At 46.4% G+C, this 20,463-nt stretch overlaps 1 protein-coding gene across 36 annotated transcripts in view; it reads left to right on the top strand.

The window, feature by feature from the left end:
* Positions 1 to 769: 769 nt before the first annotated feature.
* Positions 770 to 20,463, top strand: part of ZMYND8 (zinc finger MYND-type containing 8) — a 114,707-nt gene continuing 95,013 nt past the window's right edge. For 16 of the 36 annotated variants that reach the window (XM_081559457.1, XM_081559445.1, XM_081559474.1 and 13 more), the window contains exons 1-3: positions 770 to 838; positions 1,556 to 1,791; positions 10,542 to 10,612. In XM_081559457.1, coding sequence (XP_081415583.1) covers positions 1,778 to 1,791; positions 10,542 to 10,612 — 85 coding nt within the window. In that variant the 5' untranslated portion in view covers positions 770 to 838; positions 1,556 to 1,777. Of the gene's footprint in view, positions 839 to 1,555; positions 1,792 to 1,996; positions 2,220 to 2,797; positions 3,004 to 4,515; positions 5,340 to 5,433; positions 5,603 to 5,668; positions 6,744 to 8,577; positions 8,607 to 10,541; positions 10,613 to 20,463 lie in introns of those variants that run through there. The other 20 variants (XM_081559463.1, XM_081559458.1, XM_081559450.1 and 17 more) reach the window with 13 other exon arrangements.

Genomic DNA, 20,463 nt, shown 5'->3' with positions numbered 1-20,463 from the left:
TTTTTTGGATCTGCTTTTTCTTCCTCAGGCTACAGACCCACGACAAAGGCAGCCCGACAGAGGAAACAGGCACAGACCTCCTAATACTGTTGCGATGGGTGGAATTATAAGCGGTTCTGAAACTCTAGTTAATATTTTACTGGGGAGCAGGGCCACAGATACGGTGGAGGTGGTGGTGGGGAGGACTGCCAAGGTAGGGCTGAGGGTGAAACAGCCGTTCAGTCTGCCTTCGGGGACCTGAAGAAGCCGTTCTCTGTGGAAATAAATTTAAGCAAGAGTCCTTAATAAAGCTCATGGGATCTGTCTGCCCACCGAGGGCCCAGTCTCTTGAGCACCACCATACAAGGCTGATTGTGGCAGGAAGGTCTAGGCAGTGGGTGTAGGCCTGACTAATAATGGGGGTTCTTGTTCCCGGGCTGAGTTTGACATCTTTCTTTCTCCCTCTGGATTTAAATGGCTTCTCAGCCCGGGAGGCACTGCCTGTGCCCTGGATTCAGAAGGTACACGCCTCCTTGGGAAGCCAAGGCGAGAGAGACAGCGGCTCACTCTCTCTCTCTCTCTCTCTCTTTCTGCATCTGCCGGGGGAGCTGCCGCTGGTATTTTTCCACAGGCCTTTTCTGCGATCTCAGGGCCTAGTTCTTCCCAGCCAGGCCCAGAGTCCGAGAGAGGGTTAATAGGCAGGAAGCTGAAGCCATCGCAGACTAATACGGAAGTCAGATTTTTGTTTAACTGACAGGTTTAGCAGGCCTCAGCCGTGGGGGAGGGGGCCGGGGAGGGGAAGGGAAGTTTGTAGATGTAGGCATGTGGCCTGCTAGGAGCGCCTTTGGCTTTTCTTAGGGTAAGGACGGAGGTTGGGGTGGGGGTGGGGGCCCTGGCATCCTGGCAGGGAGGCTGGAAACCATTTTGGTTTTTCCTTTGAGTTCTGGCTGGCGGGGGCGGTGGGGGTGGTGAGAGGTTAGATTCTGGGCCGGGGAACAAGTGGCCTCCCTGGTCTGCTTTGTCCAGAGGAGGCATTCGGACAATGACGATGCAAACTTTGACCACTCGGTTGCCCTCCTCCCCTGGCAGCCTGAGTCCTCTGGCCTCTGAGAAGCCCAGGGCTGCTCTGGGGCAATTTCGGGGTGGGGGTGGGGGCTCTCCTGGCCTGTCTGGTTTGCTCAGAGGCCTGCCTCCAGCCTCTTTCTCTTGCCCCTGGGCCCTTTTCCTGGGCCTCCCCTCCTTATAGCCATCACTCCCCACCCTGCCCCCCGCGGATGGGGTGGGGGGCAGAACATTCTGCTGGATTGTTCCAGAAAAGGGTCAGCCTTCCTCCCAGGGAGAGAGAGCCGTTTCTGAGGGGGCAGATGAGGTTGAGTCCTACCAGCTCACCCCCCAAAACTCTCTTGCCCGTGGCCTGCGGGCCTCAGGCTTTGCTGGAGCAGGTCAGGCTGGCTGCACTGGTTCGCCCGCGCCGGGAAATCTAGTCAGGGTGTGGGAGAAGGGCGTCTGGGGGCCCCTTTCCTCAGTTTTTCTTGCTGCAAAAGGCCTAGCTTAGCCTGTCTTTCTCTATGCACAGGATGGCTCTCTTGCTCACCAGAGCCTCACAAAGATAATCGCTCAGGAAGTGTCTCAGCCAATCCGGGGCCGCCTTACACTCCGATTTGCCGGGGCAGCCAATCGGGGGTGCGCTTTCATGAGGCGGCCAGATCATCAAGCCGAAGTGCCAAACCCTTTTTCTGTGAGAACTAGGAGCCTGTCCTCCATGTTTTATAAGTATTGACATTACACAGTGTTAACAATGCATCCACAGAGGTAAGCTCGACTTTTTAACCATCTTTTCTCCCCCTCCCTCTGAGACATCCGCATTTGTGGGCGAGCCGTGTGATTTCTTGTGGCTGGCCGTGCCACACTCACCCCCACAGCACTTAGGTTAACTTGGAACTGTTTAGAGATAATTTTTTTTTTTTTTTTTTTTGCTTTCTTGGGTCACATGGCTAAGTAGCCATTAGCCAGAGCTCGATTTTGCAAACTGGCAAGGGCCTGGCACACCTTTTCTTCCACCAGGACATGGTGTTTCTAGAAGAGTGTGAAGCTAGATCCTGGTATTGCCAAAAAAGAAGCTTTTTTTTTTTTCTTCCTCCCTCCTCTCTCTCTTTCTCTCTCTCTCTGAGCAGTTCCCACCCCCCCTGCACTATTGTCTTCTCTTGTGTCACATGCCTGCTGGGGAAAGAAAATGGAAGGTAAGCAAGCAGGCTCCCCTCCAAGGAGAGCTCATGGCAGACAGCAAAGCAGGCAAGTTTACCTCCAAAGAGGTGCTGGGAAGCTGGACTCAGTGCTGACCAGAGAGGACGTGTGTTTGAAAAAGAACCAAAGGCCTCAGCACAAAAGCAGTGCTAAGGACAGATCCTAGGTCCTGGGGCCTAGGTGGGTGGTGGTGTCTCCCTATGGTCTTTTCTCTTCCTGCAGGGTTTCTTCACTTGAAACTACAATGTTCAGCCTTTTTTCCTGACTTCTGTTGATACAGAGTGTTCTTCTGCAAAGCCAGCCTATAGCCAGCAAATGTTTCTGAAAGTGTTTTCTAGGCTTTGGAGGAAGTTTTTGGAGTAGGGATGGGGATTGGGGGTGGGGGGGAGTGTAGGAGGTTGTGGGGGGAGAGATGTTGGACAACATCCTGCAATAAATCTGAGGAGTCTTTTGAATCCCTTAGTTTTCTCCTCTTGCATGGTTTTCAGTGAACTCATGTATCCTTTCTCCTGCTTTTTCATTCTCCTTTCCTTCTTTTACATTGTATCATCCTCTGTCCTCCTGTGTGATAGAGTGGAGAGGAAATAAAATCACGTCTGTGGCTCATGACAGCATTCCATATTCAGTGGTTGGGTTGTGTTGTTGTTGTTGTGTGTGTGTTTTTAATAATCCCGTGTAACTGTTTAAAAAAATTTCCTTTTTGATCAAGTCCCAAATCTGCCAGCCTGTTCTCTCTTCTTAACTGTGGAAAAATGAGACGGTTGCTTGAACATTTGTTGGGTAAGTAAAGCAATCCATTTCTGTGACCATGTATAAAGAGTTTGGCGAACATTTGGGGTCTGTTTGTAACAGGGGGGTCTTGGCTCCAGCCGTTGGGGGCTTTTTTTTATGAGCAGGAACCCAAGGAGGGCTTTTAAATAGAGTCTTGATTTCAGGTGACTGTTTGAATCCACTGTTTTTCCTGATAACCTGGGGCTAGGATTGAAGATTATACTTCCTGTTTACCCTCAGACAGGGAGAAACTGTTCAGTTCATTGTGACTTGACTGGAGACCTTGAATTGGGTTTGTTTGGATATTAAGTAGAAAACTCTGGGGAGGTAATCTGCTTGTGAAATATAAGGAAACTGCTTGATGTTAAGAGTCACAGAGCCTTAAAGGCAGGGGGTGGGGGGGAGGAGCTCGGGGGTGGTGGTGGTGTGTGTGTGTGGGGGGTGGTGTCAGTACTTATGTTTTAAGATACTTAACATGTCTGTAAAAATCCCACCCACCGCCAAACTTGGTCTGATTCAGGATTCAGTACATCCCAGACCCGGCCTTTTTCCAAGCCTGCCCCACACATCTGTATGCACGTCTGCCTTTACTTCTGATTTATTTCTCACTTTTTACATTTCCCCTTGATCTCTCAAGGCTGCAGCTAGAACTTCAGAGTGAAAAAAGTAGCTTCTTGTTTAGCGTTCGCTTCAGAATTTCCCTAGACGTTCACTTCATACATTTCCAGCCTGGAGACCAATCCAGGACTGTAAAAGCTGGAAGTATATTCAGTTGCTGTATTATGCCAACTTTATGGGGTCAATAATCTTTCTTTTAAAGTGGTGTTCAGCAACCCACCTTTGAAAACCCTTTGGAAAAGGGTCATTTAATAACGAGGAATGTACCTCATTCTAAGCTTGAGAAACGTCTGTGTAAGACTTTTAAAAGTCTGTGTAAGGCCAGCTTCTCAGAGTAAAGAGACAGGCCCTTAATGATGCAACATACTTAGAACCGTGTGCTTCTACCCCACACCAGAAAGTTCAGACACTTTAGCTCTTTTCTTTGTTCTTATCTCCTGGCTGTAAATGAAAATTACATATTGAGGTTCATAGGAGCAGTATCTAAACACAAGACTGCTGATTTCTTGCCGTCAGTGTTTGCATAAATGATGTATTTGTTGGGGTGGAAGGCAACCTAAGGGCCGGGCATTTGTCCTCCAAAAGCTTGCATTAAAATGGCTCCCACAGGTTTGCAAAGCCAAGATCTGTTTTCAGATGTGCAGCCCCAGCAAGTTCTCAGCCCTGGACCAAGCCAGCCTCTTGCCTCTGGTACTGTGGCCAAGCACCAGACATGAGTCTGTAAAAAGTTAATTGCTCTCAAAGTAGTGTTGTTTTCCAGTTTTCACTCGGGGTGGGGGGTGGGGGTAAATAAATGTCTGCATTGCAGCAGGACTAGGTAAGAGGCAGCAGGGCTGGCTCACGGTGCAGCCCAATGGGCTTTCTCTTTCCAGCTTTTGAACCAATAGACTTGGAGGAAAGGTTACAGATTGACAATTGCAGTGGCTGGACCCAGATCAGGCCTTCTGGAAATTTCTACCACCTTTGTTCCTTTTAGGAGAAGCAGGTCCGCTGAGCTGAAGCATCTCCTAGGTTCCATGCCTAGGGCATCTCCCTCCCCCCTCTTTTTCTTTTTTACATCAAGGTAGACGGGTTCTCTCTGCCACATTTGTAAATTGCAGAGGGAGGAACAGAACTGTTGGGCTGTTTTCCTTTTTCCTTCTGCCTCCTCAATCCCCAAAGAGGATGCACAGCTGCAAGGAACAAACACAGACACACTGGAGCTTTTGATTCCTCTCTCTCTTTTTTTTTTTTCCCTTCAAGACCCTCCAGGATGGATTCACTTTCTGCTTTGGGAAATTAAGTGGCATTTGTGTGGGGGAGGGGGAGTAACTGCTTTTATTAGCTCCAGAAAATGGTCAGTGTTCTGACTGTAACTAAGAATTAATTATATATAATCACTCAGTAAACTTTCTACAGAGTTTTTCTAATTGCTGCGCAGAAACATGGTTTGCCTGCTGAAGCTGTGTCTAGTTACTTTTATAATTAACAGCTCAAAGATTTGAGTCAGAAAGAAAAGCAACAATGGGACCTCCTGGATTAAAAATTAGAGATGAAAACAATAGCTTTTTTTTTTTCTTTCTTTCTTTCTTGTTACCCCTTTTCTTTTAAACAAAACATTCCCCTTTTTCCTACCCGGGGAGAACAGTGGGGAAATGGCTTCAGGTCTTAAACAGGAGAGGTGGGGGGGATGAGTCACTCTTTCAGAAAGCTGGGTGACAGCAACACAGAAAAACCTGAAGGCAAAGGTAGGTTTTTCTTTTTTGCAAAGTCCAGCCACTTCACATGTGTGTGATCTCTTTGTTTCTCTTGCCTCCTTTCCCCCTTCTCTCTCCTGGGCAGAGGCCACAAACATTTGTCAGCTGGGAAGCCCTAGGTCTGGCTTTGCCTCTGGTTTGACCCTGAAAAGAAAGATACCTGCAAAAGTGCCTTGATCACCCCACCACAGAGAAGGAGGAAGGGAGTCAGTGTAGCAAGCCAACCCTTGCCTTGCTTGCAAAGGCAGAAACAAGTAAGGATTCACCCTTGGCTTCAGGTTGCTAAGGCTATGGCCGCCCTTCCCCCTCCGCCCCACTCTGCTTACTGATAAACAAGCAGGCAGGAGCCATTTCAGCAGTGCAGCGAGCTGGGCTGCCAGCCTGTCCCTCCTCATCAAGATTACCTACCTACCGGCCGGCCAGGAGCCAGCCGCCCGCCTGTCCTCGCCCTGGCACAGCGTTGGGCACTCTGCCCTCCTTTCTCTCCTGGAGCTCCAAAACAGTCACCTTGAAAACTCTGAGGCCATGCTCAGACCTGTAACCGTAAATTACATTATCCACTATGAGGCTCTTAGCTCGGCCTGTGAAAGCAGGTTTTTCCAAACCCATGGTTAATTTTGAGGGCTCTTTTGGGGGTGCACAAAAATTAATTTGTGAGTATTCTCCTGCGCCTTGGCTAAGGGGGGAGGCTTTCCTGTTGTTTCTCCTCTGCAGGCTCGGATTGTCTTTCCTTGATGTTAACTTAGGACTGGCTGGGTGTTGGGGGGCCGTTTCCAGGCTTATTAAACAGCCTTTTTATTTTCCTTTGGCCTCAGACTGGGGTACAGCCCTTCAGATGCCTGCTGCCCTGGAAGCGCTTTTCATTTTCCCCAGCTCCTCTTTGGTAGAGATGCCAGGCTGGTTTCTAATCTACCAGCAAGGAGGAATGGGCTTCCTTCCCCCTCCCTAGCCTGCGCCCTTTTAAGATTTTTGTTGTCTGCACAGACACCTGTCTGTCTGCACTTTATGCCACAGGGCTGCCTGATGCCTAACCTTCCACCCACCTAATTTGAGGGTAAGGGGGCCTCACTGTAGAGCCTCACGTTGAAGGCTCAGGATCTGAAAGAGAAGGGTTTTCCTTAGGAACCTGTGACTTCACAAACTCCCCCTGTCACTGCAGATTTTTTTTAAGCCTCTAAACGTTGGGTTGTTGGTGTCCTTTGGTTGAGCTTTTTCCTAGTTCTGATATTTAGGAAGGTGGCTTTGAAACTAGCAGGGCTGCTTAAGCCAGAGCTACAGCTATTGAACAAACTGCTACCATTTTAGCTTCAATACAGGAATGAGGCAGTGTTGCCAGACGCCATTTTAAGAATCCTGCATAAATAGCTTAGCTCCCGATGACTCTGCCTGTTTTAGGTGAGTGCTTATATAAAGCTGCTAACCATTCCCTCCCTCCCCCGCCCCCCCATTTTTAAAGAAATTAATTGCAGATTTAGGGAAGCATGGTGTTTGGATTTTGATATTCCCTCTTTTGTGATCTGGAAGAGGAAAGATGTTTGTGTCTTGGGGATGAAATATTTCTTACAAGCCTGGACCAGTTTGGTATTTTGAATGAAAGTAAAAAGCTGAAGGAAAAGTCCTTTCTAATGATTGCATGATTCTTGAATTGCTGTGTGATGGTCCTCAGCTGTAGACCCAGAGTCTTGTGCATGCTGGTTATATAGTCTTAGAGGGGTTAGATGTTCTTGGTTAAAAGTCAAATAGGAAGGGCACTTGGGGAAAAGAAATATCTGGGCATTGTGTTTCCAGGCAGTTTTCTATCCAAACTAGCTATTTTTCTCTTTTCTCTCTCTCTCCTGGAAGTGTGGAGGGGATGGGATTCCTGGGAATTACGGACCAGCCTTGAGTCTCCAGAATTAATAATCAGAAGGCTTAAAACATCCTGGAGGTGCAGTTCATCTGCAACTTTTAATTGCTCTTTTCCAGTGCATGCAGGTTAAGTAAGCAGAGGTTTTCTTGCTCAGGCATTGGGGGAGAAATCTTTTATTCTTTCTGGGTGGGATGGGATGGTCTTGGTTGTCTGTGCAGGCGCTGGTTATTTCTTCTTTAATTGCCTGAAATGTATCAGCGTGTAAAATCCAGGGGCAAGTGACTTAGGCGAACCCGTGAGTGCAAGAGGGGATGGTGGTGGGGAGCATACAGTATATACAACTAGTTGGTGGTGTATTTTCCTGTTGGGGTGAGAGGCTGTTGTTTGATTTTCAGCTAATTTTACTCTTTCCCTTAGCGGGCCCCCAGCCTCCCCAGCCGACTTAAAAAAAAAAAAGTAATGTCAGTTTGAAACAAGGGACTGCTTGTTCCATTGTTTTGGATTTAAATAATCGGGGTTGCTGGAAGCTAGCAGATATGGAAGGAAAAATTCTGTGTATTTTGTAAGACTTTAATGTGTTAATGACAAGAGTTCAACGTCTTTTCTCTAGACGTAGCCTCTTTTTCTTAACAGTTATTATTTGACTTTTTTTTTTTCCTCCAAATGACTGAACAGTTCTTAACCTAAATTGACCGAGATCTGTGGGGCATTCAGACAGGTACAAATCTTTTCTCACCACCACTTTTGATGTAATACTCATATTTTTTCCCCCACTTAACAACATACTAGTACTTAACACTAAACCAAAAAAGCAAAAAAAAAAAAAAAATGAGATCAGTGGTGTAGAAAAAAGGAAGTCCCTTTAGATGTGGCTATTCAAAATGACTAATTTTGCGTTCTGGTCTTTGCTTTTGTAAATGAATTTTTTTTTTTTGCCCTTGAAATGCATAGACATTGCAATTTCCTTTAGTCAAATACAAGTTAGTGTGTGTGTGTGTATGTGTGTGTGTGTGCATGCATGTGCATGTATGAGTTCCCTTTGAAAGGATGGCTTGCTGATCTGTGAAAAAGATGGTTTTCTGAAATTGTTCTTCAAATTCTTGGCTAAAGCCGGTGGTGCTGTTGCTAGAGTTAGGTGATCATGGTGCCCACTTTGTAAGACTGGGAAAGATAAAACAGCTAAAGTCTCTTTTCCCTCTTTTCTGCCCCAGCATTGATTATCTTAAACTCTGCAGCAAATAGCCACCCCTTTGCTAGTTTGCATTTTCTTGGCCTCTCAGCAGCTTTCCTCCCTGAGGTATTCAGCCTCCTCTAGGCTGTTACAAGCCAAATAATTGTTCTCTTGAATGCAGCCCTCCTCCGTGATCAATACACCTTTGAATGTTTTCATCACTGCAGAAATCCTTCAAGTGGGTTTGGGGAGGGGGGCGCGGTTAGGCTGTGTAAATGCATAATTGTTTCTTTTCGTCACTGAACATTTTGGTTGGATACCAGATTAGCGTTTCCTACATCACTCAAAATATGGGATCAGTTTCAAGAAGTTTAGTATTTCACATACTTCATGCTAGAGAGGGGAACAGAATTCTAGTTGCTAGAAAGATAAAGGTTGCTCTTTGTGCTTTTGAAGCTGACCATTTTCCCCCTCTCTGAAGGGACCGCCTGGGGCTTTCTGTTAAAATTTATTTCCAGTCACCCCAAGCAAGAGACCATCAGCAGCATCCATTTGACAGTCTGGGTATGTTGCATGGGGGGTGTGTTTGGAAGTTGAGAATGTTTGCCTCGTAAGTTGGAAGAAAACGTACCTGTGCTAAAATCACCTGCCACAAATCACTGCTCTAATATTGCATGTTAGTGATGTGTTTCAATTTCAGAGGTGCTGGCTTCTGACGAAAACTGCTTGTGACAACATGTCCGTTGTTTCTTTGGTGGTCTGTGTCCCAAGCTTTCCCTACAGATGCAGGGTGAATGAAATTGTCAGCGGGGTTCAATATCAGAGGCCTAAATGTGTTAATATTCTGGTTTAAAAGCAAACTACCTTTCTCTTTCTTCCCTTCGCTGAGACCAGTGAAGTTGGGGGCCTCCAAGTTCTTCTAACTTAATTCTGAGCTCTCATCTCTTCCTTTTTCTATCTAGTCTTATCAAACACAGAACTCTCCTAAATGCATCTCCATCTGACCCTGAGGTTCCAGGCCATTTGGGACTTCTCTTTTGTCTCATCACTGTCCCAGACCACGAAACACAGAAGGGACGTTCTTACTCTTCCTGCCTTAGCCAGCCTCCCTCCTGTCCTGGCTCTTGAGTCTTCCAGAAAATTTCAGCCATCTCAATTAGAGATGCACTCATTTCTTCTTGTTGAGCCACAGTCTGATGGAAATGCACCTAGAATAATTGCTCAGATTCTTATCACTTCGTTGTCAGCTGAATGCTTGGAAAGTTCCAGCACCTCAAATAGTTGGCACTTTTAAAAGCAGATCTTCCTGGCTTGGCGTATGTGTGTCCATGGGAAAAATGGAAATGACCTGCGCTTTGTTCAGCTGGAGAGAGTTCCGGCCAAGAGAGGGAGAGAAGATTCTGGTGAAGGGGCCTGGTTTTCCCTACTTCTTGTCCCAACCCCCGACTCTCAGCCTGTCTTTTAAATAATCCTTCCTCATTCCACTTTGGTGGGGGGGGGGGGGAGATAATTAGTCACAGCTCAGAAGAGTGCTGAATGCTTTCTCTAAGCCATGCCTGCTGCAGAGAAGAAACATCCCAGGGGCTGGGAGTGTGGAGACCCCAATCTTAATTCCTGGGCTAAATGCTGGTGATTTGAATGTTTTGAAGCTAGGCCTTTTGCTTCTAGCCTAGGCATATTTTTCTACTTTGTGATTTAATGGATGTATTTTCATGTTCCTGCCTCATTGGGGAATTTTAAGATTTATCAGGGAGGTCTGCAAAGATACTCTTTGCCTTGCAGAACTCAAGAGGTCAGAACTCCAGGTACCCTGAAAACCATCTCCAGCCTGAACCCAGCGTTAAGAAGAAACTTACTCGGAGGCTGGGTTTTCACTGGTCCAGGGCGAGTAGATTGTAACTGTGTGTCTCATTTAAAAAAAGCCTTTTGCATCCCCCAATAGCATGACAACTGGAATAGTCATTTGACTTCAAGAACTAGTATTTAAAAAAACCCCTATAGGAATCTTACACTTCATTTGAAATCAGATGTGGGTTTCTTTCCCCCTTGCCTCATCTAAGGATGGGGGATTGTCTTAAAAAGGTGGCTTTGTTGTTAGAACTTCTGAATAAATGCCCCCATGGGGCAAGTTCTCAGTCTACCTAAAACGTGAACATAATTTGCTCTGTTTCAGCTTGGCTGAAGAGGAAATAAAAACAGAACAGGAGGTGGTAGAGGGCATGGATATTTCTACCCGCTCCAAAGGTAAGTAAAAACCTTGTATTATCTATTCCAGAGCAGAGGAGGAAACTGGAATTCCTTTTTCTTGTTGTTGTAGTGCAGTCAAGTGTGGCTTACGAGCCGAGGTTGCAACACTCCTCCCATTTTGAGAGGTTGGCGCCTTTGATGGATGAACCTCATTTATAGAGAAATCTCCTCCTGATTTTCTTTCCCTTGCATGTCTGGGTAGGTGTTCTGACCTGTTGGGAATTGTCCCGACAGTCAATTTTACGTGGTGTGTGTCATGACTGAGGATGGCTGGCTAGCTCTCTGCAGGGTGACTTTTGGGAATCAATTTAAATAAAGCATGTTCTAGAAGCAACGGGCATCTCCAGCCGCTTCTTGGTTTCCGATTTTAATAAAAGGTCTCTTTGGAATCGTGAAGGTGGAACGAAGGTGATCTACTTCCTGGAAAACGGTGGTCTTGGTTAGTGAGTAAAGGAAAATGTTAGGACCTCCTGGAATGCTGGGGCCAGTGTTAGAATTTTGCAAGTCAGAGTAAACACGGTGTGTGCTTCTGTGCAGAATCCTGTGTTAGAGCGCTTCAAAGATCTTCTAATTGCGATATTGATAACTTTTTGTTTGGTCTGGTCTGTGTGAGATTTTACGAGGTTTCCCACAAGGAAGCAGTTACCCACATTGCCTTCGGGGTGCTTTTAAAAGGTTGATGAAAATGTTCATCTCCAAACTAAGTGGTTGTACCATGGTGTTGTTATGCATTGGACAAGTCACTGGGTACCTGTGCTGGGGGTGGCTGGAAGGGCTAGACAGAGGATGAGTACAGACTCGGCCAGAAAGACTTCTTTCCAGCTCAAGAGCTTCACAAAATGTGGTTCCATAAAGGCATTTGAGACAACAGAGGTTTTTGAGGATTTTTATAAGACAGCCTGTCATTCGGGGCAATGATGAGGGTCAGCTAGTGGTGGCTGTTGTTGGATCTGGCCAGCCTGATGGGGTCTGGGCCTGGTTCAAAGAGGAGGGGAGGCCCCTCAGGTGGGTAGGCCGGGCTGCCCGGGTGGGTGGTCAGTGCCTGGGGAGCGGGAAGAGGATATTGGGAGGGAGACAAGGCCCAATCTGAGGCCTGCTGCCCTTCACAGCCCCCACCCAGCTCAGGCGAGACCAGCAGCAGAGCCGCAGGGGAATCTGAACAAAAGGTGTCTGGAGACAACTGCTGATGGGAAAGCAGGTCCTGGCTCCCCTGTTGTGGTTAGAATTGACTGGAGAAGAAACTCAAGAGAATGGGAGCTGGAGGCCCGGCTCTTCGTCCTTGCTCTGCAGATCACTTGGACACTTTTCTGGCTCTGCTGCTCAGTTTTCTTATCTGTAAAATGGGCTGTTGGGTTAGATTCCAAGGTTCCTTCCACCTTGGGCTTCTCTTGTAAAGACAACACGTCCTGGCAACATTTATGCAGGCTGTGCTTGGAGGGTCCAGGAGCCTTTTCTTAACCTGGGAAGATGTGGGAGGTCATTCATGTTCCCATTTTACAGATGAGGAAACTGAGGCTCCGAGTGGTAATGTCTCCCAGGTCTTAAGTGTAGGATGGGATCGGACCGATCGAAGCTCTGATTCCAAGGAGGTGCTTCTTTCCTGAGCACTCAGGGCCCGGAACCCAGTCGTTCTCCAAAAGGGTCCAAATTGGGGACTGTCAGCCTGCTCAGGCCCGTCCATCTGTGTGTGGAGACCCCACTTCTCATCTTCTTTCAGACCCCTAGATGTTCCTGGCCCTTCACCCTATGTCTGGGCTGCCCAAGGTGTGACCACTCTGGGGTCATCCCTGTCCCTCTTTCTTATCTGCCCCACCCCATCCTCTCCCAACAGCCGCCAGGGTGATCTTTGAAAAACACATAGGATCCATCTGCTCTTGCTGAGTCCCTCCACTGCCCTTCCAGTGCCCTCAGGCTCCAGTCTGAAGTCACTGTGACCCACCTGCCTGGCCTGAGCCCTTCAGCTTCCTTCACTTTTGTTTACCTGTGATGTTCTGTGCACCTGACCTCACTTGAGCTCCCCGCTCTTCCTTCCTTCTGTCTTCTGGGGGCCCTTTGCTGGGAGCAGGCCCCCCTGGGTCCTGCTGCCTAGTTCTCATCTCAGAGCCATCTCAGACGTTGTCTCCTCAGGGAGGCCTTCGGTGGCCACCCAGTCCACGGAGCCATTCCATCGTTTTCTGATATGTTTTCAAAATAAACCTCATTTTAGAGCAGTCTTTATGTTTCTGGATAAGCAGAGTGTTCCCATATCACCTCCTCCCCTCATGCACACACACATAGTTACACACCATTACCCCTTTCTTATTAACACCATATATTGGTCTGGTCCATATGTCACAATTAATGAATGAATTGGTGTGCTTCATTCAGATTTCCTTAGTTTTTCCCACTAAGATCCCTTTTCTGTTCCAAGACCCCACCCAGGATCCCACGTGACATTTAAGTAATGGGTCTCCTTAGAATCTTCTTGGCTGTGACAGTTTGTTAGATCTTCCTTGTTTTTGATGGCCTTGCTAGTTTGGCGGTATTTTGTAGGATGATCCTCATTTGGGGATAATAATTTTCTCATGGTTGGACTGGAGTAGACTGGAATTACGGGTTTCTGAGAGGAAGACTTTAAAGTACCGTTTTCATCACATCATATCAAGGGTATGTATTGTGAATATAATTCATCACTGGTGATGTTGACCTTGGTCACTTGGCCAAGGGGATGTTTGTCAGGTTTTTCCTCTTCCTTTTTGGAAGGAAGCCACAGTGCCCAGCCCACATTTACAGAGTGGGGAGCCACGCCCCATCTCCCGAAGGCCGGAATATCTACATAAAGTATTTTGTGTTCTTCTGTATGGGAGATTTGTCTTGTTTTTCTCATGTATTTGTTCAGTCGTTTATTTATATCAGCAGGAACTAAACTATTTCATACTTTGGGTTATAGTTCAGTACTACTTACTTATTTTGTTGCTCAAATTGTTCCAGCTTTGGCCACTGGGAGCACTTTCAGTTGGCTCCTGTGTCTTTTTGACGTCATTGTTGGTTGATCGGTTGATTGATTGAATACTGTTTTACTTTCTGCCACTGCAGAAATGCTCTCGGCATTTCTAGGATGCTCTAGGCTTGTTTGGGACTCCCTGGTGGCTCAGCGGTAAAGATCTGCCTGCAGTACAGGAGATGCAGGAGCCACAGGTTCAATCCCGGTCGAGAAGATCCCTTGGAGAAGGAAACGGCCACCCACTCCAGTGTTCTTGACTGGGAAATCCCATGGACAGAGGAGCCTGGTGGACTACAGTCCATGGGGTCTCAAAGAGTCGCACATGACTTAGCAACTAAACCACCACCACCACCACATAGGCTCATCTCGTATGTATTTTCTGCCGAGAATTAGCCATTTCCCTAAGGCCCCCTGTTTGTTATTGGAGAATGGCCTTAGAAACCAAGATCTGGGTGCTGGATGTGCTCATTGCTACTGAGGTATCTTGGCTTCTAGGTCCTTTCAGCTGACAGAGTGAAGAAACACCTATGTGTATGGGAACCTACATGTAGGCACATCTATAAGTGTTTCTGTCTGTATCTATGTTAAATTGAGTTCCTACAGTTGTCTCCGATTCTGATCCATCACCACCTGGACCCTTCTAGCTTTCTGTCCTTACTTAGCTCTGACCTCCCACTCTCACAGTGAGAAAGTGGCTCCTTCCATCTGCCATTCCTTACCATTTTCTGGTACATTTAAAGTCGTTAAAAAAAAAAAAAGTTTGTTTATTTGACTGCACCAGATCTTAGTTGCAGCACGTAGGATCTTTAGTTGCGGGGCACGTGAACTCTTAGTTGCAGCATGTGAGGTCTAGTTCCCTGACCAGGGATTGAACCCAGGCCCCCTTCATTGGAAGCGTGGAGTCCTAGCCACTGGACCACCGGGGAATTCCCCATCTAAAATCTTATGTTCAGCATTCAGCTTGAGGCACTTTAACACGTGTGTACACTTGTGGAACCATGGCCCAGATCAAGATAGTTGAACATTCATGGCATTCCAGAAGCTTTTCATAGCCCTTGTCCATGATATTATACTTTGATTTATTTGTTTATTGATGGTCTCCTATGCTATGTCGTAGGCCCCTTCTCTCTCCACGGCCTACACCACCATTGTCAACCTTTCCTTTCCATTTGAGAGGCAGGATGGCATGGAGGTTTAAGAAAATCCGGCTTCTAGAGTCAGACTCCCTGAGCATGCGTTCTGGCTGCCCTCTGCCTGGCTGGGCTGTTCTTTATGGCTCAGTTTCCCCTTGTGCATGGGGGGTAATAAGAACAGAGGGTTATGGTGGAGATAAACAGTGCCAGGGACATGGCTAGTGCATGGAAGTGTTAACCATGGTTAGAATCAGCTGAGGAGGGATACACTTGTGTTGATAAGCCTATCAGGTGGAAGCCTTACTCAGCAAGTTCTGGTTCTTTCCCTGCTTCCAGTCTCTAGGAAGAGGACATGGAGGTGGTTAATGAAGAATTGTATAATCCAAAATATATAAACAGTTTATAAAGCCCAATATCAGAAAACAAACAACCCAATCAAAAAATGGGCCGAAGACCTGAATAGACATTTTCCCAAAGAGAAAACACACATGGCCTTTGGGCATGCAGGAAGATGCTCAGCGTGGCAAATATCACAGAGATGCAAATCAAAACTTTAACGATAAGAGATCACCTCATACCTTTCAGAATGGCCATCATCAAAGAGTGTACAAATAATGAGAACTGGCGAGGGTGTGGGTGAAAGGAAACCCTTGCTGCATTCTTGGTGGGATGGTGAATTGGTGCAGCCCCTATGGAAAATGGTATGGTGATTCCTCAAAGAAACTAAAAATAGAACTAACGTGTTACAGCAGTTCCACTCCTGGTTGTGTGTATATATACTGAAAAAAAAAAAATAGAAAAGACACATGCATCCTGATGTTCGTAGCAGCACTGTCTGCAATAGCTGAGATATGGAAGCAACCCAAGAGTCCATCAACAGAAGAAGGGATAAAGAAGATGTATATATACAATTGAATATTACTCTGCTATAAAAAAAAATGAAATTCTGCCTTTTGCAGCAACATGGATGGACCTAGACAATATTTGGCTTAGCAAGATAAGTCAAAGACAAGTACTGTATGATATCACTTATATGTGGAATATATATATATGGGCAATGTAGGGGTATGGGATTAAGAGCTACAAACCACTATATATAAACAATAAGGATAAACAATAAGGATATACACATGGCACAGGGAATTATAGTCAGTTTGTCATAATGGGGTATAATCTGTAAAAATATTGAATTGAAATGCTATATACTTGAATTTAATATAACATAAATCAATAAAAAATTGTACTTCAATTGAAAAAAAGAGACTTGTATAGGGCAGCCCAGTGGGTATGCTCAGGACAGGCATCCTATCCTCTGAGACATTTGGACTGATTATTTCAGGACTTTTGGAGCCTCTGTTCTGGTGGGGAATCGGGAGGGGAAGGGGCACCTGGTTTTGAGGGAGACCTTCCACTCTCCCCAGGGACTGCCTTGGATGGCTTTCCTTGCGTGGAGCCGAGCTCCCACCCTCCAGGGTCATCGGATGGCCAGATGACTGGCTGCTTCTATGTCTAGGGAATCTTTCTGATAGAACCTCAGGGGTTAGGTGAGGAAGCTGCATATACAAAGAAAGGCCTGGAGTTATGATGCTGGGTTGCTGAGGCTCTGAGAGCTAAAGTTAGCCCGGTCCAAATGTGACCCCCTTGCAAAGGCGGGAGTGAAGGTTTATCTCTCTCTTAGTCCCGATGATTCGAAATCCACGTTGTAAGGCTGTGGGCTCTGTGAACACCTACTTGTTCCTCTAGCCTGCTTTTCTTTTGGTTTGGGAAATTCATGCTTCAGCCCTTACCCGGTACCGTCCGATCAGGGTTCTTTTGTCGTGAGCAGTGGAAGCCAGGTCGGGTTCTTTGGAGCAGGGAAGGGATGGACTGGAAGGTGGTCAGTTGCCTCACGTGCTCAGTGGAGTGGCTGGAGGCCCAGGGCTGCTCTGGGGAGTGGAGCTAAATGTAGTCTCTTCAGATCAATAGGGCAGAGTCCCCAGGGAGAGTCCTTACCTAGTGTCTTATTTTTGCCCTTTGGCCGAGGAAGGGCTTGGTACTAGACACTTGGACCCCCCAGAGTTGCCCTCACTGGGAAGAGATAATTCCTCAAAGGAAGATGGGGACCACCGGGCATCTTGGCAAACTGGCAGGATCACGCTCTCCTTGTGGGTGGAGAGGAGACCCTGAACTGTACTGAAGAAACTTAGAAATCCTAACAGGAATTGGCCTAGAATTCTTTCATTCTGTTCCTATGTCTAGTTTGTACGACCTTTCATATTCTCTAACTGAATTTCAATTTGTGCACCCTCTTCCCCCTGACACATACTCACTTATTAACTGAATAATTCCCAAGCCAGTCATTGCCATAACACCAGCCCTGGCATTTACTGGAGCTTTTTAGTTCTCAGGAGACAAAGCTTTCTCACTTGCAAGATGTCAGGTTGACATTTGTGTCCGGGGGTAATGATCTGCTGAAAGATGCTAGAGCAAAACTCGGAAGTACCGTCGAGGTGCCAAGTGTGTTTGCCTAGCTGCTGTTTTCCTGAGTACTTACTGGGTGTCAAGTATTAGATGTAAATTACTTCGTTTGATTCTCTTAATAATGCTGTGTTACAGGTGTGTTGTTATTCCCATTTTATAGTTCAGGAAACTGAAGCTCAGAGGGATTAATGAAGTGGCCAAGTAGAGAAGAGAGGTTAGGTTTTATCTTTGATCTTAAATCTTTGTACTTAGTCATGAGCTCTGCCCTCAGGATCCCGGGTGAGATGTCTGCAGGGGCCAGCAGGTGGACCAGTGAATGTAGCTGGTATCCAGGGTTTTGGGGCCTTTGGTGGGCGGGAGACTGTCTGTCCTAAAGGGGTAGGGTGCCTCCATCTGATCGCCGAGCAAAGCAGGAACCAGGAATATGTCTCACTTGGTGTCACCAGCTGGGATTTTATTCCCCTCCCCGCCGCCTCCTGTAAAAATGCCTGATTTAGAATCGTGATCCGTGTAGCCCAGTTGCTGAAAGACCATGCGTGAACCCAACAGAACACATCTCCGGGTCACAAGTGGTGGGAGAGTTGTGGGTTTGCATTTTCCGCAGGAGACTGGACACAGCACCGTTCATTGCAGGAGTTGAGCCATGCAACGTAAGAGTCAGAATAAGCTCCTCCAAGGACAGGGACTTAAATCTGAAAAATGACGGACGCTGGGAGCTCACGGCTCTGTGCAAAGGCTCCCCTGTTGGGCTGCCTGCATCTTGATCCTGCTATGTATGCATTTGGCAGTGATGATTGTGGTGTGAGGATGCCAGGCTGCCAAAGCTGAGACCATTTTTTAAAAATGTCTGTGTAACGTCACCCGCACAAGGGAACGAACCACTTGGAAACCGTGCACAGATGCAACGGAAGCCCAAGATATTAAAATCTTGAACAGTATCATTCTTGCTGAAATTTGCCTCAGTATGAATATGTTTTCCAAGACACAGGAAGCTGGAGAATATACAATTACAGCAATTTGCTAACCAGCCCCAGACCTTAATTAGTACAGGATCCTCGTTCTCACTGTTGTATGTAAATTAAGCTTGTTTCACAAAGGGACTGTTTATGAGGACGGCTCTCAGATAGAGACCTTGTATCATTCCTTTTTTTTCCCCCAAGGAAACTTTAAGAAAATATATCCGTAAACACCCTTTAAATCACAGTGCGAGGCTGAAGTGCTGAGAATATTTCTTTTCAAAAATGAGCATCAGTATTTTTAACTCGATTTTGGCTCTTTCACATTTCCTCCAGCCCGAGAAGTGCCATCCATGTACTGTGCAGTGGAAGGAACTGATTTGTGAGTTAGATAACTACCAGATTGTTCCTCTCCCAACAAGGTCTAAAATATCCTGCAACTCTTGAGAATGTCGGATATGGCTTTCTGAATGAGAAACCTTCTACCTTGTCTTGGCCCGCAGAGCCTCGGTGCAATCTGTTCATGGAATCCTGTCAGCACCTTCTGTGCAATTTATCTCTGTGGTTCACTCGTGGAAAACCTTGCGTTTGCCCCATTTTTGAAGCCTGACCTACGTTGTATGTTTATGTGACTGCTGTTGTTCCGGAAGACTGTGATGGTCACTGGACCATTTTCAACCTTAGTTTCAAAAGAACCATCTCTCCTTTTTCCTCCTCCCAGTGCCTCTGGAGTTAACATTCTAGGTCTGAGGCTTTTTAGAGATCCTGGCACTTTTTTTTTGTTTGTTTAAAAGTTTCAGAGTAGTTATTTCACTTTGCTCCATTTGTGGAGGCCCCTTGACGATTACCTTGAGGGGAGCAAGCTTGGCAAGCCCACATCTCAGAGTCGGGGTGAGTGCAGTGTTATAGGCGCCCCCCCATACCCACTACTGCCCCACCCCCATTCCGTCCTACCTTCAGCTTTCCTGGAACCCAGAGATCCAGCGTTTCAAAGCGAACAGTAACATAGTTTTTATTTTTAAATTATTATTACATTTGGCCAATTTGTGCAGCATGTGGGATCTTAGTTCTCCGACCAGGGATCGAACCAGTGCCTTTGGCGCTGAAAACACAGTGTTCTAACCACTGGATCACCAGGGAATTCCCAGCAACATGTTTTTTAATCCAGTCACAGAATTGTTCAGTGATCATCTTGTTTAGTCCTTCAGTCATGTCCAACTCTTTTGCAACCCAATGGACTGTGGCCTGCCAGGCTCCTCTGTCCATGGGATTTCCCAGGCAGGAATACTGGAGTGCATTGCCATTTCCTTCTTCAGGGGACCTTCCCGACCCGGGGATCAGACCCTCAGTTCCTGCATTGGCGGGTGGATTCTTTTACCACTGAGCTACCAGGGAAGCTTCATTCAGTGAGTCACCACAGTCTTATTTTGGAACATTTTCATCACCCTAATAAAAACCCCTGAACTGTTAGCAGTAACTTCCCATTCATCGCCCCTTTACCCCAGCCCCTGGTAACCACTAACCTGCTTTCTCCCTCTCTGGATTTGCTTACCTGGAACATTTTATATAGATGGAATCATTTAGAATGTGAACTTTCATGTCTGACTTACTTGTAGAATAATGTTCTTACGCTGATTCATGTTATAGCACATACTGCTTAAAAAAAAATTATTTGTTTATTTTAAGGCTGTGCTGAGTCTTAGTTGTGGCAAGCAACTTTGTGGCATGTGAACTTCTTAGTTGCAACATGTGGGATCTTAGTTGCAACATGTTCCCTGACCCAGGGATTGAACCCCAGCCCCTTGGACTCGCAGTGGAGTCTCAGCCACTGGACCACCAGGGAAGTCCCCTCATACCACTCCTTGATTCCTTTTTATGACTGAATAATGTTCCATCGCATTATTCCATCGTGACATTTTGTTTATCTATTTATCTGTTGATGGACTTGAGTTGTTTCCTTTTTTTGGCTGTCATGAAGAACAGTGCTGTAAACATGCGTGCGCAAGTTTTTGTGTGGGTGTGTGTTTTCATTTCTCTTGGATGTAGACCTCGGTGCGTGGTTATGGGGTCATAGGGTAGCTCTGTGTTTAGCCTTTTGAGGAATGTACAGATTTTTGAATACACGCAGGTCTTTTCCACATTTCCTCTCTTGACCCTGCATCTTTCCTATTAGTGTTTCTCCTTTTTCTGGCCTCTCCATAGCCAAATTTGGTAGAAGGAGCTTCAGTACTTAGGTCTTGGTTTCCTTACTTCCTGCTTTGTTCTGCCAGCTCCGTGGTGGCATCCACCCTGACTCTCCATGTTAACAGTTATCGC

This window comes from Giraffa tippelskirchi, chromosome 13, assembly GCF_054371585.1.
Source record: "Giraffa tippelskirchi isolate mGirTip1 chromosome 13, T2T-mGirTip1v1.2.pri, whole genome shotgun sequence".
Lineage (NCBI taxonomy): Eukaryota > Metazoa > Chordata > Mammalia > Artiodactyla > Giraffidae > Giraffa > Giraffa tippelskirchi.
This window is presented reverse-complemented; position numbering and strand designations above follow the sequence as displayed.